The 23,971-nt window shown below is 30.8% G+C and overlaps 1 protein-coding gene across 1 annotated transcript in view; it reads right to left on the bottom strand.

Annotated features, from left to right (window-relative positions):
* The window catches only part of LOC107454829 (spectrin beta chain, non-erythrocytic 5), a 183,503-nt gene that overhangs the window by 62,250 nt on the left and 97,282 nt on the right, over nt 1–23,971 (bottom strand). The window contains exons 40-50 of the mRNA XM_087155893.1: nt 22,580–22,805; nt 18,489–18,668; nt 13,774–13,965; nt 12,498–12,647; nt 11,755–11,859; nt 10,383–10,477; nt 10,090–10,180; nt 8,393–8,551; nt 6,082–6,258; nt 5,911–5,994; nt 1,927–2,039 (exon numbers count right to left, since the gene is read on the bottom strand). Coding sequence (XP_087012019.1) covers nt 1,927–2,039; nt 5,911–5,994; nt 6,082–6,258; nt 8,393–8,551; nt 10,090–10,180; nt 10,383–10,477; nt 11,755–11,859; nt 12,498–12,647; nt 13,774–13,965; nt 18,489–18,668; nt 22,580–22,805 — 1,572 coding nt within the window. The remainder of the gene's footprint in view (nt 1–1,926; nt 2,040–5,910; nt 5,995–6,081; nt 6,259–8,392; nt 8,552–10,089; nt 10,181–10,382; nt 10,478–11,754; nt 11,860–12,497; nt 12,648–13,773; nt 13,966–18,488; nt 18,669–22,579; nt 22,806–23,971) is intronic.

Here is a 23,971-nt window from a genome sequence, read left to right on the forward strand (position 1 = left end):
TCACTCCATATAATTAAGTCATTCTTACATTCTACATATTGTCTTAACTTTTGAAAATGTTTTCTTAAAGTAAAATTTAATTAATAAATTCCTATATAGGCTCTTAGCTCATATGTCAAATTTATTATTTTAAAAAATTATCGCATTAAATTAATGTATTCCTTTATTTATGCTCTTTTGACTTGGCCCGGTTACATGTGTACACAAAATAAAATATAAGTCTTTGTTTTGAAAAAAATTACACGCGTAATGAAAAACACACAGCTAAAAAGAAAATGCAATAGCGGAAATGTTTTGAAAACTGTTAAAGTTTCATATTTCTGCTTGAATTATTACGATTTTATTTTTAAATTTAAACTTAATTGTAGATTAAATTTAAACAATACATAACAAAGCATTTTTTTATTAAATTATATTCACTAAATTAATTACTCAAATAATTTTGAGAAAAAACGTTATAGTATGGCTATAAAGAGTTTTTGATGAGAAAACAAATATTTGAATGATTATTCGATGTTACAAAGTTTTTATTGCTTTTATAAAATTACTTGATCGGCACTTAATTTAGGTGTGTGAAATTCAAATTTAAAATTAGTTTTGCTCCTAAAGCTTCGTATTTTTTTGAAAAGACATTTTCAATCTATTTTTTACCGAAATGTACAAGTTTGAAAACGTTATATAGGTTTATATAGTTAAGAAGTTTAAAAACGCTATTAGGGGGTCACGTAAATGCTGCGGCGAACTTTTCAGGGAGTTCGGGCAAATCATCAGGATTGAAATTGCATGTGATATCATGTTCGGAAATGTACGCGTACGTGGCTAAGGATCTATTATGACCTGTTCAAAAGCTCAAAAAGTAGCAGCACATAATAGGGAAAGCACACCTAGGGGCATATGACGACATTTATGCATGAGTTCCAATGCAATTTTATTCCTAATGATGTGCTTTAACTAACACAGAAGTTTGCGGCAACATTTACGCAGCTCCTGTTATATACAAAGCTTTTCATCTTGTACATTTCGACAAAAGATATTTAAGAAAACTGTAATTTGGAGAGGAAACCAATTGCAGATTTGCAATCAATCATATTAAAGCCATTTTAAAACAGCTGATCCGATTTTGGGTTTACGACTACAATTGTTCAACTCCGTAACCTTGTAGTTTTGGACTAATCTGGAAGACAAGGGAACTCCTGGATCAGGTCCCAAAGATGTATGATTTGTTATGGGAGAAAAGAGAACGTTGTGACTCTACAAATTTAACGTGCACCAGTCATCATTTATTACACGAGGAGTATTCGGCCGGCGGTAATCGAACCCATGACCCCTTAGATGGAAGCCTATTGGCCTACCAAGCAGGCTATCCTGGCCCCAATTAAAGCTACTTTTTTTTAACCGTCGTTGAACAGCCGAGCCAATTTAATGGGTTTACTACTACTAATGTTCATCTCCATAGCCTTGTAATTTTGAACCCAATCCGGAAGACAAGGGAACTCCTGGATCGAGTATTGGGGGAAATTCGCCTTTGTGGAGGACTTTTTGATGGAGCTAACCCGCATTTGCGCTACATGGAGAGGAAGGCCACAAGAACCTCCCACTGTTTGCCTGACGATAAGGGGACTCTAACCCATGATCCAAGCCAGATGCGGAATTCATATCGACTGGGATTCGAGCCCGGATCTCCTCATTGGAAGGCGAACGCTCTATCATCTGAACCATCACGGCTCATTCAAAGCTGTTGCCATATTAAAGTCTTAACATATTATTTACCTTTAATATCCTATTTAAGTTTGAGTATATTGTGCATTTTAAATCACACATTTAAGCCTTGGTATATTAAGCATTTTATTAGCAAATTTAAACTTAAGTGTTGAAATTATTTCAATAACATATATAAACCTTTATTTTAGCAAACAATAAACGCACCTGTCCCAAATCACTTCGTAGCGAGTATAAACTCCTTGCAAATCATCATTTCTTGAGAGTTTTGTAGCCAGATTTCTCATTTCTATGAGTGTTGCTTGATCTAATTTTGAATCCTAAGAAAAATCAAGTATTTATGAATATGTATATGTATTTGTTACTAAATTAAAGATATATTAAGGTTCGTTTCCTATAAAGATTTTTACACTACCGATTAAAAAAAATATTTAAAAAATTTTTCATAGAAAAAAGTAGGTTAGAGAATTGTTAAGAAATGTTTCTATCAGATTTTTTTATTAAATAGATAGCTCAAAGTAAACATTTTAAATTAAATAATTTTTCTTCAGATTTTTAAAAGAAAAGTATTTTTAGCAAAAGTACTAAAGAATACTTTTATTTCTGTGACCAGTCATAGAGAGAAGATAATTTTTTACTTTATTTCATAAAATTATTGCTCATATTTCACACGGAGAAAAATATTCTGCTAAATTACCGTTCTATAATAAAATTTCTGGTAAAAAAACAAACAAACATACTTCTACCAGTATGTACGGTATTTAAACCATTCATTTGATAATTTTTCCGTTCATATGGTATCGGTTTACCGGAAATTCTGTTGTTTAAAATTATAATTCCTAGTATCACACATTTAGTAAACATAACGAAACAGTAAATTTAACCAAATAAATGGTTTTTATGCTATGATAAAATTATCTAATTTTATCACATATTATGAAACTACATTTTAGCTTTAATTTTATTAAAATAATTACCAAAGCATTTCGGTAAAAATTATCGAGATTTTTGATGTTCCCATGGAGTTAGAAGCACGGTAAATTTTATCATATTCTATTAGTTTAAACCATACTTTCTTTCTCTGCGCACCAACAAATATTTCATTTTATAACCGGAATAAAAAGCTAACCCAAATGTGAGTTTACGACGACTAATATTCTATTCTGTAGCTTTGTAATTTTGAACCCAATCCAGAAGACAAGGGAACTTTTAGGTCAAGAATTAGGAGAAATATGCCTTTTTGGAGGGCTTTTTGATTGAACTAACCTACACTTGCGTTACATGGAGAGAAAAACCATGAAAACCTCTCATGGTTAGCCTGACGGCAAGTGTCCACCAACAAATATTTCATTTTATAACCATCATTGAACAGCCGACCAAATTTTGAATTTAAGACTACCGATGTTCAACTCCGCAGCCTTGAAATTTTAAGCCCAATTCAGAAAACAAGGGAACTCCTGGATCAAGTATCGGGAGAAATTTGCCTTTGTGAAGGAAGTTTCGATGGAACTAACCCGCATTTGCATTACAAAGAGAGGAAAACCACCAGAACCTCCTACGGTGAGCCTGACAAAGGAGACTTTGGCACATGATCCGTCTGCCAATGAGGATGTTTCCGTCAGCATTGTGGTCGGTGCGAGCCGGTAACTGAATTCGAATCGACCTGCCATCATTTTGATTTGGACCCGGCTCACCTCATTGGAAAGCTAGCACTCTATCCCCTGAGTCAGCACGACTCAACAACAAATATTAATAACATTCTACATCGGTCTTAAATTCCTGTAAAATTTACTCCCTCTAGTAATCAGTATACGTAAATTTTTTTTATTTAGAATGCTTATCAGCTTAAAGTGGTTGTTCCAAGTTAGAAGCATAATTTTAACTCGTATTTTCACTGCTCTACATTTTTGACGATTTAGCAATCATTGAGATTTGTTTCGCTCTATATGTGACTACCATTTCTCCATGGAATCACCTGATTTTTAATTGAATGAGGAATCTTAAATATTTGGCCAGAATAATTTCTTAGTTGTGTGTTATTTTAGTGCTCAGACTTTTCACTAATTTTATCTGGTTCTTTAAATAATTTGTACAGCATGAAAGGATAGTTCAGCGGTTAGGTTACTTGCTTGCTAGTCGGTTTTTATTCTCGACAATGAATGAGTACTCATTTACTCACACTCTTTTTATTGTACGTTGTATTATTTTCTAATTGAATGAGTAAATCTATAGGCAGCATTAAGCCTTGTGTTTGATGAAATAGAAATTGGTTAAAATCAAACTATAGATAAAAGTAATTTCTTAAAATGAAATGTTCACTCTTAGCATTTCTCAGGTAAAGATTTCGTCATCAATAAAGAAAATGTCCGATTACTCGAAAAGTATCAAAATTTTACCGTTTTCAATAATCAAGGTCATTAACGAAAGTTGCTGAAATTTTTTCCCTTCTGAAGATTTTTCACTTTTTCTTATTAAATAACGTTAGTTTTCTTAATAAGAATTCATAGTAGCATTCTATTGCATTTTATATAGTCATAACAACACTAATGCATCTCGCAATTATTTCATAATAACTCATCATCATCATTGGCACGACAGCCCTTTCTGATTCTGGGCCTTCCTCAGAAGCTATTCCCATTCTGCCCTTCTCTCAACAATTGATTTCCAGTTCTTTACTTTTAGGATGGCAAATTTCCCATCCACACAGTCTTTTCATCTCTTTTTGGATCTTCCTCTTGGCTTTTTATTGGAGGGGGTTCCATTAAAGACTCTTAATGCTGCTTATTCTGGGCTCATTCTCACTACATGCCCGGCCTATCTTATTCTACTTAGTTTAATAGATTTAATGATGTCATCACTATTAAAGATCTTATATATTTCAAAATTATATCTTTTTTTCTAGTTGTTGTTATCGAGGATAGCCTTCACCTCCTAGATAAGAGCAGGCCTAAGCACGGGTTACCATAAATATTCTTTAGTAGTCCAAACGTAATGACGTATTTCGTATTTTCAACCACTGCGCAGCTTAGTACCCTTAACGAAATGACATCTTTCTTATTTTTCATCTACTGCGCAGTTAACTTCGTTAGAACGGACTACTAAATTGATCCGTGCTGAGGCCTTCCTTCTTCTAGGAGGTGTTGGAATAGCGCCAAAGATGGTTCGTAGGACCTTCCTTTCGAAGGTTGCTAATAACTTTTCTTCCAGTTTTGTTAAAGTCCATGTCTCTGAAGCATAAATCAAAACTGACTTGATTAATACCTTATAAAGTAAAATCTTCGTCTTTCTTTTTATTTAGTGGGATTTCAATAATGATCTTAAACCATAGAAGCAGCGATTGGCTGCGATTATTCTTTTTCTGATTTCAGGATTAATGTCATTTTGATAGTTTACTTCTGATCCTAGATAAGTAAAATTTTTTACAGATTCAAATTTAAAAGAATCTACTTCAAACAATTTAGGGATGGTTTCCATTGTACCGCAATAAATATATTTTGTTTTCTCCACATTCACTCTTAAGTTCATTTTTCTAGCTGATTTTTCCAGTGCCAGAAAAGTTTCACTTAGTGCAGTCCTAGATCTTGCGATGATGTCTACATCATCGACGTATGCCAAAATCTGCACTTTCATGATAACTGAGAGAATCTGAATAAACACAGGTATTGCTAAGCCCATTTTTTTTATCTTCTTGGATATTAGCGTAGTGTTATTTTACTATCATTGGTTAATAATTGCAGTAATTTAAAAATAATATATAGTCCCTGTGGGAAATGTTGAATCTTACTTTACGTAATTCTGGGTTATTTCATATCCTGTATACCTCAATTTAATATCAGCTTTATTTTAGATAATTGCAAGGTTTGGAGCAATATAGTCATAAGCTACAATTTTTCAAAAATAACACTTTGCACCAATCTGTTTTTTAGCATAGTTAAGGTACAGATTGGTCCAAACTGTTTCTTTGAAAGGTATTTTAAAAGTTTTCAATCTTTTCACCAGATGGCAGCACAATGCATACAAACATCCATATTGACTACATGGAAATCGTGAGGTTTCCCCGAAAAAATGCTCTTCTGAACGATTTGAAAAAGTGTTTTATCATTATATTGCCCAAGACTTTCAATCCCATTACTTTGAGAGAAAATGATTATCTAATTAATATTTAATAAAGACTATATAAATTTGAAATACCGAATTAACGTCATCCAGTTTAGATTGAATAGCCATGCAATGTTCATAATCTTTCCCTACATCATTTGCTTGTATCATCAGCTCCTAGAAATATAAAAGTTTATAGTAGAACAATACATTTTAAACTAATAGCTGGTATTAATGTGAATTTGAGGGAAACATTTTTCAGACCTTCTCTTTGATCCAAGATTCAGCTTTTTCAAAAGATTCGTGAAGAGCTAGCATGTCTCTAGCTTGAGCCAAATCAGTTCCAACTTTTGCAGCATTCGTTTTAATTTCCTCCCAGTCTTCCAAAATGTATTGGAGTCTCGTTTTGGCTTCGTCAGTTGGACTAAATTCTCTACTTTGCTGGAATAAAAATCAAACATTTTTGGGTTATAAATAACTTTTTTTTACTATAAAACTCAATGCGATGCACTTTGTTTTTCTCCTTTCTTTAAAATGTTTAATCAAAAACATGCAAAATATGGTACTTCAATGAAATGTTTATGTATTGGTTGCCTAAAAAACTGCATCCATTTATTTCTGTATCAAAAATTCGTCGTAAAATAGATGAGCAATTAAGTTTCAAAGTAGCCGGATCAAGCTATTGGTCAAAAATGACATCACTAGGTGTGGGAAGGAAGATTGTAGATATCAGCTGGAACTTACTTTACTTTAGCTACAGATTTCGATTAAATTTCAAAGTAGCCGGATGACGCTATTGGTCGAAAATGACATCCCTACATGTGGAAAGGGCGATGGTAAGTATGCACTGGCGTTTACTTTACTTTAACTACAGATTTCGATTAAATTTCAAAATAGCCGGATCACTGTATTGGTTCAAAATAACATCACTATGTGTTTGATCAGTTGGCGTTTACTTTATTTTAGCTACAAGTTTCGTTTTCATGCTCTAGATTTATTTGATTCTTATAACTGTTTACACGATATCAGTATCACATTTTATTTTCCTGAAAGAAATTGTTACAAAATTTCGCGAATTATCAATAGTATTTGCATTTTGAACAATTTTAAAAATTAAATTTAATATTTATTAAGTCGTATGCATTATACATTATAACATTTGCAACAGAACCAAACAAATACTGTCTAAGTCGCAGTATTTATATTTATTACCTATCAGGTCTTAAAAAAAAACTTAATTTAAGTAAGTTGCACTGCTATTACTTTTCTTGCCATCAGTGCCTTTTTAAAAATCAGTAAATTGTATTATTATTTTCTCTTGTTCAGCCCTTTCTTTCATTTAAATAAAAGAATTTGAAATATTAGACTGAAAAGTAAGTTTGAAAATAATGTATTTATATATCTTGTGGATGTAACAAAACGTCTTAATGGTAATTATAAATTATTAAATAGAAATAATGAAAAATAAGAAATATAACTTGTTAAAAGGCAAAACTTGTTAAAGGCAGCAATTTTCCAAAATCGCATTAGCGCCAGCCTCTACATGCCATCTTCCTTCCACAAGTAGTGATGTCATTTTCAACCAATAACGTGGCCCGGTCACTTTGAAGTTAAATCACTCGTTGATGCGTCGAAATATCTTTTTAGCGCTTTTCCAAAATTGAACATTTAAGAGAGAAGTTTTGTTGATTGTGTACAAATGACGTAGGCGAATTGTTTGGAGAAGCTCATCAGAATTATAATTACGGCAATCAGGAATAGAGCCTGGAGAACGTTTCAATGCAACTGGAATAACATTGGATCCAAAGACTTAACAATCATACCAATAAAATATTCTGAGTGTGAGGGGCAGTGATTGCTTTGAAAGAAGATTGACTTTTATCAATCGAACTTGAGGGAATGTTGAATTAGTGTTTCTTTTGGGTACATAAGCATACACAACAGAAAGACATTCTGTTATGCATGCTAAATTACGCAATAAGATACTATTCCTTGCTTGAATAAAATATTATATTCATACGAAAGAGTGTTATTTTGGGTATTTCCCTAAAAAAACTAAGAAAGAAATCACTAGTTATTTTTAAATTAATGGCTAGTTGTGTAGTTTAGAGAGTAGAAGAAAAAACCACCCTGAATAAATTTTGATCAAAAGATCGGATCTTTACGTTCTAGGGCTCAATATAATTTTTTTAACTTCTAATTTTTAATAAATACGATTTAAAAAAAACTACTATTTAACGATTCTTTTGGGATAAAGGCAATTTAAAAAAAATATATATATTTTTTAGAAAATTTCATTTCTTATCAACTATTTGGCCAATTTCACTCATTTTTTTTTATTTTGCCAAATAAAATTACATTCTTTAAAACGATGTAAAAAATTGCTTACCTTATAGTTTTTTTCGACTATTAATAAAAATTAATAAATATTTACAAAAAGTTATTTTGTGCATTAAATTATCATGATATAAACGAATTTTGATGCCTTTTGTCATCCCTCTAAATTTTTTGGTCAATTTTTGGAAGCACACGCAAAACAAATAGAATGATAAATATCACAATAAATATAACTTACTTGAACAATCTGATTAATAAAAGATTCGTGAGCGTCAAGTTCAGATTGAACTGCAAGTTGTTTTTGTAAACATCTAATTTTTTCTTCATCACTTAGTTTATTGTAATCCTTTGAAACTAATCTCAATTTATTTTTCTTTTCTTGAATCCATGCTTCAGCCTAAAAAAATAAAAATGATTTCATAAATGATTTATTTTTTTCTGATAGGAAATATTTAAATATGCTCTAAACATAAACGAAACATATTATTCCCTGACTTTGTCTATTTGTCAAAAGTTTGTCAATTTTATCATCTGTATTATTTTTAAACTTTAATTCTAGAAAAGACCCAATGAGTTCTATTTTTTAAGATAAAATATTCAATAACGATATAAACATGGATGTGATGTTTTAGTTATGTTTAAATTACATAAACCAACATCAAGGTTAACAGATTAAATAAATAATACCCAGGAACTGAAGCGGTAAGATATTACTTAGTTAAAAACATCATTCGCTTCAAAAATATATCAATAGGACGAAATAGTCGACTCGCTTCGAGTGCTCAAAAACAGGCACCCTTTCTCAAGACTTGCCAGACGCGAATGAGAAGAAACTAAAGTGATTTAAAACATAAAACGTTGATGAAAAATAGAAAAACAAAGGCTAGAAACAAAAAATTTATATGATGTTAACAGTTTTGTTTCTCACCTTCATATTTTCAGTTTTTCATTGCCAACTTAGTTTATATTTTAAATCATTTTTGTTTCTTTTCATTCACATCTGGTAAGTCTTGAAAATGGGTGCCTGTTTTTGAACGCTTGAAACAGGTCGACAGTTTTTTCCCTATTTCTATAGTTTTGAAGTGAATGCAGTTTCTAATCAAGTAATAAAGGTTTGTTGATGTAAAATAGTAAACAGTAGTTTGTAAGCTGCTCATTCTACAATGTGAATTTACGGTGAGGAAACGATCCGAAATTATAATTTTAAATTAGTTTTTTTTAAATTACTACGAATAAAATTATTTTTATCGATTAGCATTATGTACCTCAATCGATGTATACAATCATACTTATAAATGTTTTACAGAAATATGTATAATTAATTTTATACGTCACATGCGAAAAAAAATTGTGGAATTACACGACAAAATTATTTGGATATCATATTCTTCAAACTTTTATGCAAAGTAAACATTCAGTACCAATTTTGAATGTATAATATTACAAATTGTCAACTAATTTCACAAATTAATAACATTCAATACCAAACATTTGACAGTTATAAAAACATTCAGTACCAATTTGAATACATAATTAATATAAAAAACTGCCTATGAACTTGCCAAGTTAATAAAATTAAGAATGTAAATTTTGTAGATTTATAACTATAACGTTTCATTTAAAAAAAATGGGAAGATAATTATAAAATAAGATTTCTTCTAAGAAGGCTTCATAATAAAAATATTCGTATAATTTTGAAATTTTTTTATATGATATTAATACAGTCCTTTAATTCTTTTTAAATAAATGTACCACGTGTTCTGAACAGGATGAAATATATACCGTCTACAGGCTTGTTTTAAAAAAAAAATTATATGAAATTAAAAGTTACTTTAAGAAAACTAAAAAAAAAAAATTACAAATTCTTGAAGAATAACAAAAAAACTATATCAATGTTGCTTCAAGAAGAAATGTTTATTTAATTTAAATGCTTACCTCTATTGTGTCTCGTTTGAACTTAGCATGCTGTAAGGCTTCCGAAAGACTTCTACATCTTTCGGAACTGAAGTCTATTAAGCGTCTTCGCCTATAAAAAACAATGAAAATTACCATTGTAGCACTCATAAGTACATATTAATTTCTATTTCACTCTTTAAAACGATATGATTATGCTTTAGGAAGATAATTATAGAATATAAAGTCATACTACAATGAAATCTCTTGGTAGCATGGTTAGTAGTATTGTAGTATAACAGGTAACATTACAGGTGTTTATTATAACAATTTACCTTTCAGATAGATCTTCAATTTTTTTATCAATTTTTTCTGCCTCTTCAACATGTTGCTTTATAAGAATTTCACCCTGTTCTTTCCAATGTGCAAACTATGGAAAAATCACAAACATGGTAAGTTTACTGTAAATCAATCCAATATATATGTCAAATTGTATGTCATTTAAAATAATTTAAGACTAGACGATAAATTCATCAAAAGTTGCTCTAAAATGAAACTTTAAAGTCCGTAAAAGTGGTACTAAAATAGTACCAAAAAGTTAACAAATGTGGCTCTAAAATTCGATAAGAAAAGTAATCAAAAGTGGCCTTAAAATCAGACGAAAAATTCAGCAAAAGTAGTTTAAAAATTAGACGAAGAGTCAGCAAAAGTAGCTTTAAAAAGAATATTTTAAAAACTAAATGGAAACATAGAAATTAAACAGTTTTTACAAATCAACAAAAAATAATGATGCAGTTTGAATAATCTTCATCTACAATAGATAATTCTCAAAAGAGTCAAGGAATTAGAAATGAAGGAAAAATTAATTTCTTTCAAACTGTTTCTTTAGTTTAGATCGGAAAATAAGGGGAATAGTTTCGTAGTAATGCTAAAAATTAGTTTATTACATACTTAGCTCATAATTTGTAGGTTTTCTTAATAAAATTCAAAAAGAATTTTGGTTTTCAGAAATGGATTATTTAATAATACAATTAAATAATATTGTAATGATCTTTTGAATAAGAATTTCTTATCATAAAAAGCAGTGGTTTTTCCTTCCAGATTTAAGTTTAACAAATATTTTTTTGTTTGTTATGGATTATTAAATTTTATATTCTATGTAATTGTTAATTTTTTAGTACGGGCGAAACTTTCTCCTTTGTACTATTTTACATGTTTCGTTGTGCACTTTTTCTTAAATTAATGTTTTGGAAAGTACTTAGCCATGCATGATTGTTTTTATTTTTGAAAATGAATATATAACGTAATGAGCTGTACTGGCTAATGATATTGGTTAATTTTGATATGAAAATTAAAAAGCCTCAGTTTTATTTTGCAATTGATCTGTACTTTTACGAGAGAAAAAATAATTTAATGAATGAATTCAACAACGAAGAAAAAATATTTTATTACATTCTTTCAGAATTTAGATTTATTTTGATTTAAAACAGTAAACAACAGAAAACGAAAAATTTAGAAATTTTTAAGAATGAGGAAGAAAAACTCCAAAGTATAAAATGAGATAAATAGAGGTTAAATACAAGCATAAAATGGTTGTAAAAACTGAAGACTTAGTTCGAAAAAAAAACGACTAGTGGTCTGGTTTTGGAAAAAATTTACATTTTTATTTGCAGTTGAAATTTGAAATTGGATCAATTAATACTCTACCTTTTCTTCTTGAGTTTCCATAAGCTTCTGAAATTCTAAATGTTTCTTCAAATCATCCGATATATCTTCGACTATTTCTTTTCTTTCACTCCCACATAATTGAACCTAATAAAAAATTGATAGAAGCAATTAATTTTCCATAATTTGTTTGATGGTCATAATATTAATCTCATTCAAAATATTTGTAAAAACATTTTGCTTATTTTTAACATTTTTGCTAAAATGATCAAAATCTATAACGTAACATTCGTAATTGACTATATATCAATTTCTAATCAGTGTTTAGGGGTTAGTTTATTATAACGGGAAAATTTAATTATTTGAATAGATTAATATATTTGTTTAAATCTGCTTTATTTTTCAGTTTACACAAATATGAAATTCTAGTATTTTTTAAAAAAATTACTTCTACATAAAGATTCAGATATTGATTTTAAGCGTCTTAGAATTATTTGTATTTTAATTTTATTCTAAACATAATTTTATTTTATTTAGCTTTTAGCAAATATTTATTTTCAATATAATATTTTTATAATGGCTTTCAATTATTAAAAACATAAAGTATATATTTTAGTTTTCGCATAGTTTTTTTATCACATGAAGTAATTTATAGATACAAAAGAGTCATAATAGCATTAATAAATGTTTAACTAAGAGAAAAAAGAACTTTTTCTTAAAAAATAAAATTTTAAGAAAACGGTATTTTTCAGCTTTCCTTAACTACTCAAAAGTTCTATATTTACCTCCTTTTGGGCTATAGCCGCTTGAATTTGTTTTGCATCGTTGAAGAAAAGGACTACACCCTTCTTTTGCTGAATGAGTGTAGATCGCCTGTTATAAGCATCTCGAACTTTAATGCAAATATCGGATAAAGATTTTAACTTCTCATCAACCTAAGAGTGAAAATGCAGAAATTTATAACATTTCTTCAGAATTTTTTTTTTACTTTTCATAGAATTTTTCATGGATATACTGCAAAAAGTGACCACATTAATAAGTGACAAATGTGAGGTTAAGTATATAATTTGTAAAAACGTTTTTTACTTTCTTTAGGGAAAAACCTCAAGACAATATATAAATGTAATCTAAAAAAATTTAGCAAACATTCTTGTATTACTTCTTTGTCGAAATTTTCTTTCTTAATTCATTATTTAAAAAGAAACACTTTCACACATTCACAGCCTATTCTAAAAATAGATTAAAGAATGTAGAGCTAACAATTTTAAGGTTTTCCTTTAGACAAACGTGAGAACCTTGAAAATTCCTATACCAATCTTTGACCAAATTACAATTGATAATTAATAATATATATATATATATATATATATATATATATATATATATATATACTGTTTAAATTAAATATATTATCTCATTTTTGGCAATCATTTTTTGCATGCCTAGGAAAATATAAATTAAGACATACTTTCATGCATTTATACTTTTTATGATTTGTTTCTCGTTTCGTAAAATTCAAACAGGAACATAGTTCAACCAAATACATCTTTATACCCAATGTTTTATCAAAGTGTTTATAAGAGTTAAGAGATTTTATTACTAATTCTGTTTCAAAATATCAATTGCATGTGGAAACCTGAGGATATATATGTGGAAATCTGTGGATTTCTGAAAGCGGTAACATTTTTCAATGCATGTCCCATCCTGCTTGATGAGCTTTTCTGTGATAAAAATCCTACATTGAAAATTTTTTCAAACGTCTACGGACTTCTTGTATCGTTAAAAAATTTGAATTAGTTCGCTAAAAAGCAGAAATATCATTTTGAAAAGATATCAGTAGCTTTCGGAATAAAAAAAATTTTCAGATTTGAAATTCCTACACTCGCATTAGGTAAGATCAAGTACTTGTAGAAACGCAACAAAAAAATTGTTCCTCAGTGAGACTAGCGTACGGTTCCCTCTGATCAAGTTATACTTTTTCCACAATACTAATTGATTTTCCCCAATAAAAATGACATGACTTTTCTAAGCTCATACTTGTTGACAAAAAAAGTTACTTACTTGAGATTGGAACATATCGGATGTCTTCAACAAATCACCCTCTTGATTTAATTCGTCATACCGTGCTAAGCGGGATTCTATTTCATCGCCTAAAAGTATGTGTTCCTTCTCCAGCTGTTGAAGATCTCTGGACAAAATTCCTGAATCTAAATCGAGACATACTGATTTCGCCCAGGTTTCTTCTTCTCTTACCTAAGAAATTAAAATAATTAAGACATTTCCGATGCTTTAAAATCTCAAGAAAAATTTAAAAAAGCACTTTTAAAAAGCACACACATAGTTAGATTACTGTTGGATACTTACAAGTATTCTCTATCTACTTTAACTTAATGAAACTGGTTTTGATTATGAACAGAGAAAGCGATCAAATAAATTAAGTTAAAAAAGCACTTTTAAAAGACACACACATTAGATAGATTATTGTTGGATACGTACAAGTATTCTTTATCTACTTTCGCTTAAAGAAACTGGTTTGGATCATGAACAGAGAAGGCGATCAAATATATAGGACGGGTAGCAAGGGGCGGTGCAGAGTATCGGTCCAGCTGTGTTTCAAATATTTACTTGAGGTGGCAGCAAGTATTAACATTTTTGAGTCAGTAAATATTTTTCATTCTGAGTTTAGTCACTGATAAAGGCTCTTCTTTATCGAACCGAAATTATAGTAAGCGCACCGGACAAAAAATTAGTCACCCTTGGAGAAATCATGAAAAACATCATTTAATAGAAAATAACACCGCCTTTGGATTCGATAACAGCCTGGAATCGGTTAGGAAGTGAGTGCACAAGGTTTTGGAGGTACGTCGAATCCAGTTCAAGCCACTCGCTAAGGATTTGATCGCGCAAATCCACCAAATTGCGAGGATGCTGATTTCGGCGTTTTACACGTTATTCCAACATGTCCCACAAATTTTCAATGGAGTTGAAGTCAGTTGATTTTACAGGTCAGTCGAGATTTATTGAGTGTCTGAGGGCTCATAAAACTAGTCATATGCTCTTCCAGTCCGATGAACTTTGTTGTTGTCATATTGAAAAATAGAGGTATCGACAACACACTCTTCATGAAGATGTTAACTGAAAGGCTATATATGATCATCCAGAATGTTAAAATAAACAAGTTGGTTCATGTTAGTGGCCACCTCAATGAGGGGGCCCAATCCATAATAAGAAAAATGCACTCAAAATAAGACTGACCCATCTTCGGCTTGAATCTGACCTAGCACACAATCCGGATGAAATGCTTCATCTGCTCTCCGTTGCACTGGAGGACGTGTGTCTTTTGAATAAAGGCAAAAACGTGATTCATCAGACCATATTACATTCCACCAGTCAGAAACTGTCCTCGTTCGGTGACTTCTAGCCCACTGAAGTCGCGCAGCTTTAGTGAGCAATGGCCTCTTACGCGATGTTCGATTCCAAATGTTCATTGCATGCAGTTTTAGTTGCAATGCTCTCTCCCTAACAGGTTAGGATGGACCTTCATTTACAAACTGAAGGAATTCCTGGCAGGTTTTGAAGTGATTTTGATTGACAAGTCGGGAAGCACGTCTCCGTCCCCTTTCAAGCAGGATCTTTTTCCGGCCACAATTCTGACGTCGTCCTTCGTGACCACGTGTATTACACCACTGCTTGTAGACGCGTTGAACAGTCAGCATCGAAACACCAACAAATCCAGCAACTTCATTCACCGTATGACCATTGGCATGGCCAAACACAATTGCTCGTTTTTGCCATTCGATCACATCCTTACACTTATCCATATTTACACACAATTTCCGCTTCAAACAAAAATATCTCACTGATAGCTACTTGCCTTTGATCACGTTGAAGCAGTGTGCACGCAATTGAGCACGTCACTTGAGCACTGCATCATCTAACGAAATCAAACCATACATCGGTGCTTGCGAACTAGGGTGACTAATTTTTTGTCCGGTGAGCTTATGTTGGTTTATTTGTTATTGTGTGTGCGTTTTTCTCGTTGCGTAGTATTCAAAATTTTCTTTCGATATAAAATATACAAAGTGAAGTAAATTGTAAACAATTCCGGATCAATTTATCGTAAAAAGTAGTGGCATCCTGAGTGCAGTATCCGTAAAATTCATTTTTACGGTAAAATTTTATACCGTTATTTAACAGAAATATTGATTTAATTTCAGTTCCGTGATTTTATAATATTATTGCTCTAAAATTACGGTAAATCAAATTTTTTGCTCTGTAAAACTTTACGGTTAAAAAGTGCTTGTTATCTGAAATTTTTTTTACTGTGAAATTATTTTTTAAAACAATTTATTGACAACACATTTAGTTGTCACAAGTGTTAACATTATGTTTTGGAACGAAATATTTGGTAAATTTGACATAAATGATTTTATGAAATGAATTTAATTAAATAATTACAGTAGAGTTTCGATAATTCGAGGTGGACGGGGCAGAGCCAACCTTGAACTTTCGAAAAATCGAATTATCGAAAACTTAAAATTAAATAAATGGAAACAAAGAAATGTTTAAATTTCAGTATTTAATTGAAAAATATATTATAACATAATTTTTTTAATGTTTGTAATGTATCATTGTCTCCGATTACCCCCAGATCAAACCGTTTCATTGCAAAGAAAAAAGCTCAGGGTTCTCATAGATCTAACGTTCAAGTAAGTTAATGTTAAATTCTTTTACAGGGGTCTGTCTTGGTTTTTTTGAGAGGTAACTTTTTTGTGAAAATTTTGACATAATTTGTGAAAAATTAAAAATTATATTAAAAAATCAACACAAAAATATGGTAAAGATATTGTTTCTTAAGGGATACAAAAATAAAATTTTAAGAAAAAGTACTTTGTGAAACTACCGTCTTTCCTAAAGTTGAATTTGTGAAGGTACCGCTAAACGGTAGTAAATTCGGCCTGGACAGACCCCTGCTATCTTTATTTTTTGGTGTAACTGTATTTTATTTTGAAGGCATGCTTAAATGCAATTAAATAAAATTAATAACTCAAAATAATCTAAAATGTAAACAATCAGCGCCCCCCCAGAGGGCCTCGGTAAAATTATCAAACGTTGGCAGGTCCGCGGTGATAAAAACGTTGCGGAACACTGCATTAGATCACCGGGATACAATTACTGCATTGCACCAAGTTACACTATTCATTATATTACCGCACCAGGTTAATTTTACTTTAAAATAATTGTCTAATGTTTTTTGCTTAAACACACTGTTCACATGATGACTGGGGTACATTTACTGCATTACACCAAGTTGCAATATTCATTATATTAATGCAACGGGTTAATTGTACTTGAAAATAGTTGTCTAATGTTTTTTGCTTAAACACACTGCTAACATGATGACCGGGGTACATTTACTGCATTACACCAAGTAACAATATTCAGTATATTACTGACCCAGGTTAATTATTCCTTAAAATTGTTAACTGTACTTAATTGCCTAATATTTTACATGTAAACACACTGTTAACAGGATGACTGGTGTACATTTAATGTATTGCACCAAGTAACAATATCCAGTATATTACTGGACCAGGTTAATTGTACTTTAAAATAATTGTCTAATATTTTTTTCTCAAACACACTATTAACATTCTTCAGTATTTAATACGCAAATATGTTTTTCAACATTCAGTACTAGTAATCGTCGTAAAACCAAGCGTAGTAATCATTCTACGTGTTGCGTGTGCGTTGGTCATTGCTTGGGAGCAAGACTGATTTTTTTCCCCACTAGCTCGGGTTTATGGGAGACTCGAACAATCGAGACTAAAATTGAGTCGCTCAGAAGCCAATGCGGTTAAGTCCAAAACACAAAAATTGAGAAAATTAATGTTTTTTGATACATTAGTTTTTGAAATTCTTGGTTTATTAATTTAATTAGAAAAGTGCATAAAATCTTTTTTCGAGGTGCAAACTCTGCAAAAAAACAAGATATGCACAGGATGTGTAAATAAAAACGTAAGTATTTATTGAAATAATGACAGTATCTTAAAAATTTTAGGACTTATACCTTTTGGCAGCTGAAAAAGATAAGAAATATATGTAAAAATAATAAAATAACATTTATTGTCACAAGTTTTATGTTTATTCATCATAACAAACATCATCTTCTTCCGAGTTATTTAAATGTAAATCTTGATCTCCACGTGTTGTCCTTAATGTCCTGTAAAAGTCGTGCTTAATTGGAGGTATATACTAACTAAAACTAAAAATACCACATTTTAAAAAAATACTACGAAAGATACCATACCCCTTTTTTTTGGTGAAAAAAGTCTACCGTAGTATTAAAAATACTACGTCTGGCAACCCTGAGTTACTATGAATTTCTTGTTTTTCAGTGTTACCAACAAATATCGAAAGAAGAAGAAGAATTTAATTTTTATTTCAAAGTTTATGTAAAAAAATATTGTTAAAAGGTGGACTTATTCACAATGGCTTCTGAAATTATTATACAATATATTCAGAAGATATTAAAAAAAGGGCTGTATAACCTAGAAAAAAGTAACCAACGAGCAAATCCTTTAATAACTAAGAAGATTATTATTTATTTCATCAAAATTTCCAAAAATCAGAAAATATCAAAAAATGAACTTAACCGCATTGGCTTCTGAGCGGCCCAATTATCGAGACTCTACTGTAGTATTTAGCATAAAAAACATACTTGGAATGAAATACTTACGTCAATAAATATTCATAAAGTAAATTATCGCACTTACTGTTGCTAAAAATTTGTGAACTTGCTGAGCTACTAGCAGTTGATCTTTCCTCGCTGATACTCTCTGTTGCAAAAGGTTCCAATTTTCAACAACAAGTGCGAGCTGCATCTGAATGTGTTCCTCATTTCCTCCGGGATACACTTCTTGCAATCTTTGACTATCTTTTAAAAGTATGTGAACCTAATATAAATGAATAAACTTAGTTATACAGCTAATACAATAAGTAATCAGAAACCAATCTAATAATCATTAATTAAATTTTTTTCAGGATTATTGCATTGCTCTACTCGATTAATTCACAAATCCGCAACATATTAAAGCAATTTTACATCAAAAAACGTGATTTACCTACTACTCTATGCGAAAAACATTAACCTTCGGTTTAAATATTTCAGAAAAGTGAGATACCAAGGTACCACGAATTGAGTTATTGCCATACCAACAGAAAAAAATCCAAATACTTTTAAGAGGAATATTAAAATTAAAATCCAAATACTTTTAAGAGGAATATTAAAATTAAAATCCAAATACTTTTAAGAGGAATATTAAAATTAAAATCCAAATACTTTTAAAAATCTAAATACTTTTAAGAGCTAATATACTATAATATACTAAATACTATATCAAAAAACGTGATTTACCAACTACTTTATGAGGAAAACACTAATTATCGGTTTAAATATCTCAGAAAAGTGAGATAATAAGGTACCAAGAATTGAGTTATCACCATACCAACAGCAAAAAATCCAAATACTTTTAAGAGGAATCTTAAAATTAAAATCCAAATACTTTCAGAAATCTAAATACTTTTAAGAGGAACGCTACATCTAAAAACGTGATTTGCCTACTACTTTATGAGGAAAACACTAATCATCAGTTTAAATATCTCAGAAAAGTGAGATACCAAGGTACCAAGAATTGAGTTATCACCATACCAACAGAAAAAAATCCAAACTGGTAAAATAATTCTGCTTCTCAGGGGGTGTTACTTTAGGGGGGGGGGGCAGAATTGGCAGAATGATTTCTGGAGTGACAGTGATATATGATAGAGGGCCAACTACAACTGTGCATCAACACATTGACAAGTCAAACACATGTAACCTTACGGCAACCTTGCTTCAGAATTTTCCTTTTATTGTCACGAAAATGTTTGTATTAAAAACCTTTTTTCAATAAAGTAAAAATATTGCAGTTTCAAACCTTTCATTCTAAAAGGATTAAAAATTATTTTTTAAAGCTTTCTTAAAAAGTATTGTCACTTAGGGAAAATGGTCACTTTGGTCCATAATGACGTTTTTGCTGACGTCACACTAGTGATAGGATCAAATTGCATTGTCCATTAAAATTTCATGACAAGGTGGATTTTAGTCGAGTATGAAAGAGTTTGCGAAAAGAAACCTTTTAATTACCTAGATTTAAGATTATTTTCACCTCGAGACTAGCTTTATTCAAGGATTTTTACACGGTTAAAAACTCTAAGTCAACCTCGATTTAAAGTTTTTATATCGAAGGTTGCTTTCCAAGGCTTTGGATTAGGATAATGTGCGTAGAATAGAGCAGATTGTCACAGACCTCGTTTTGAGGCTAACCTCAAAAATCCTAACCTCAAAAATCCAACCAGGTTTAAACGGAAACCGCATAAAAAATATTTTTAGATTTACACTCTAGGTGTCAAGTTGGATTAGGATAATTAGGTTACGTCAAGGTGGATTTTAGCTGAGTATGAAAGAGTTTGCGAAAAGAAACCTTTTAATACCTAGATTTAAGATTATTTTCACCTCGAGACTAGCTTTATTCAAGGATTTTTAAACGGTTAAGAACTCTAAGTCAACCTCGATTTAAAGTTTTTATATCGAAGGTTGCTTTCCAAGGCTTTGGATTAGGATAATGTGCGTAGAATAGAGCAGATTGTCACAGACCTCGTTTTGAGGTTAGAAGGTTTAAACGGAAACCGCATAAAAAATATTTTTAGATTTACACTCTAGGTGTCAAGTTGGATTAGGATAATTAGATTACATCAAGGTGGATTTTAGCTGAGTATGAAAGAGTTTGCGAAACGAAACCTTTTAATTACCTAGATTTAAGATTATTTTCACCTCGAGACTAGCTTTATTCAAGGATTTTTACACGGTTAAAAACTCTAAGTCAACCTTGATTTAAGGTTTTTATATGGAAGGTTGTTTTCCAAGGCTTTGGATTAGGATAATGGGCGTGGAACAGAGCAGATTGTCACAGACCTCGTTTTGAGGTTAGAAGGTTTAAACGGAAACCGCATAAAAAATATTTTTAGATTTACACTCTAGGTGTCAAGTTGGATTAGGATAATTAGGTTACGTCAAGGTGGATTTTAGCTGAGTATGAAAGAGTTTGCGAAAAGAAACCTTTTAATTACCTAGATTTAAGATTATTTTCACCTCGAGACTAGCTTTATTCAAGGATTTTTAAACGGTTAAAAACTCTAAGTCAACCTCGATTTAAGGTTTTTATATCGAAGGTTGTTTTCCAAGGCTTTGGATCAGGATAATGTGCGTAGAATAGAGCAGATTGTCACAGACCTCGTTTTAAGGTTAGAAGGTTTAAGCGGAAACCGTATAAAAAATCTTTTTAGGTTTACACTGAAAGGTTTTTGCTGAGGGAAAATAAACCTTATTTCGCTATCTGGGAAATGATCCAAGGATAACTGAACAATGTAAGCATTAGTTTCGAATTTTGATTGTGGTTCGAGGTTTGCGATCTAACTTCTTTTTTTTCGTTTTATTGCGAAATATCCAGAATAAACTTTCTAAATATTAATCTAGATTAACTAAAAATTACAATAATTAGTATATGCTTACAAGATAATCGGGATCAACTTACTTCAAACTTCGTAAATTTTTAAGATATTCTAATCGAACTTATTTGATTAGTCGCCAAATACAATTTATTACAAAATTATGAAGAAAAAAAAAGTTGCCTTTTTTCCGCGCATACGCAATATAAAAGAACTACTTTAATTTCATAAATATTGCTCAGCTTATTTTTCAAATTTTAAAGAAAAAATTTTTAAATTAATTTTTAATTGCGCTAAAAATTTTGCTAAATTTTATTGAATGTTTTTAAAGTTATAGCAAAAAACGTAAGACAAAAAAATAAGATTTTTATGAAAATGTCCATATCTCCATAAATATTTAAGCTACGCTTACGAAATTTCATGCAATTATTGCATATAATAACCAAAATGATTTTTAAAAGTTACAAATTTATTGCAACATATTTTGGCATAGGGTGTTCAAAACAACTATTTTCCGTTTTCAATTTATTGTCGGTCTTTCAAACCTTTAAAACCTCAGGTTTCTTTCACAATTATTTAAAAATAAAGGAAATCGCTTAGTTAAGTTACAGTATACCAATATACTAGAACCAACACCTGCTAGAAAAGAGAAGACCACCGTACGGGTTACCAGAAATGAGAAATCTGATTCTTAAGTAGTCCGAACGTTGTGACATCTTTCTTATTTTCCCCAATTGCGCAATTTCTGCTCATTATGTCGGACTACTAAATTGATCCATGAGAAAGCTTTTTCTCTTTAAAGAGATGGTGCTAGAACTATGTAGTCCAAAAGTTGTGACATCTTTCTTATTTTCCCAAATTGCGCAATTTCTGCGCATTATGTCGGACTACTCTAATTGATCCATACGAAAGCTTTCTCTCCTTTAGGAGATGTTTCTAGAACTATGTAGTACAAACGTTGTGACCTCTTCCTTATTTTCCCCCAATTGCGCAATTTCTGCTCATTATGTCGGACTACTAGATTGATCCGTGAGAAAGTTTTCTCTCTTCTAGGAGATGTTGCTAGAACTCACATTAAACTAAAGTATATTGTAACATTACTCATTCATCTTAAAGTTTGTGACAGCTGTTATCTCATAAAACCATAAAATTTTAACAACGTTGATTCGTTGAAATTTACTATGGATTTCAATGAGTCGGATCATAATTCAAGTTATTGAGTATATATAAAAACTTTTTGCAACTAAAAACGTGATGATCATTAAAAAATCTTTTAGAGCAGCACTTCATCGATTTTAATATCCTATATTGATAAACTAACTTGTGCTTCAATTCCTAAAAGTTCATTTTCAACATTATCGTGCTTTTTAAGTAAATCTTGAACTTGATTAAGGTTGTTTCCAAGTTCTTGTGGTATTGTTCGATAATGTCCATGAATTCTAGATAATATGTCTGTAACGTCACGGTGGTAACGATGTATTTCTGACGCTGCTTCCATTTTGAAAGATCTTGCTTCGATGCTTTCAACAAGTTCTAACCATCGTGCACTGTAAAGAACAAATCATTTTAACCATTAAAATTTCGTTTTATAAATAAATTATAACAAAACTTGCCAACTACTCTAAGCTGAAAAAATTGTGGTGTAATATCTCTTCAAATACGATGGTGAGGCCCCAAAAACAATTGTACAAAGAACACTTTATTTCGGGTCATTGAGGTCATTGTACGATTTAAAGTGTGTGATTTAAATTTAAAGATTTAAAATTGAATAATTATACCCCAAAATATCTTCTTTTCTCACTATATGGAATACATTTTCGTTTCCGAAAACACCATTGGCGGGATTTTAGTATCAAAATTTCAATAAATGATGAGTACAATATCGCAAGTAATTTATTTGCAATCTGGAATGAGCTGGCGATATATATGTTATTGCGATTAACCGAAATTGGTGATTGTTGACTTCTACCAGTGAATGTTGACAAATGTCAGTCTGAAATGTATACTGGGTCTAGTTAAGTGCCACTGGGTCTAGTTAAGCGCCATGGTATACATTTACCAGGTATGCCCTACATCAATGCATTTTTAAGATCAAGTGCCACTGCCTTGTATGCATTTAACCGGTGCTCCAAACACTGATGCTTCCCCAAATTTATCCTCAGCATAATTAAAGTATCGAATAAAAATAATGATATCAACGAATAAATTAATACAAAATCGGATATAACAAATATTTCGGACATTCACGAAATCGACGATGTGATTGTTGACATTCACCGTTGAAAGTCGACATTCTTTCGATTTCAGCCATTCACGGTATTATATATCATAATATTTTTTAGTAAAATGACTGCTTTAGTATTTCTGATATATTATTAAAAAATTTTTAAAAAAAATTGCTGACAAAAGAAAATTTTTTTTCCACACTCAGCTGTATTGATCTTAAATATTTATAAAAAAATAATTTTCCCTTAAGTGCCAAGTAGCACTGAATGTTATTATCCAATCTCAAAGTTATAGTAAATGATTACTGAGAATTTCCATTCTAGTTGGTTACTGAGTTCAAAATCTTTCTAAAATTCGGACCTCCCTTTTTATAAACTCTTAAAAATCAAACCGAAATGATTAAAATATATTCATTTATCTCCCAAGAAGCAATACACAAGTCTTCATAATATATGCTCTGATTTTAGAATATATGATAATAGCAAGC

This window comes from Parasteatoda tepidariorum, chromosome 12 (genome assembly GCF_982258835.1).
Source record: "Parasteatoda tepidariorum strain Cologne lab strain chromosome 12, Ptep-v5.0, whole genome shotgun sequence".
NCBI lineage: Eukaryota > Metazoa > Arthropoda > Arachnida > Araneae > Theridiidae > Parasteatoda > Parasteatoda tepidariorum.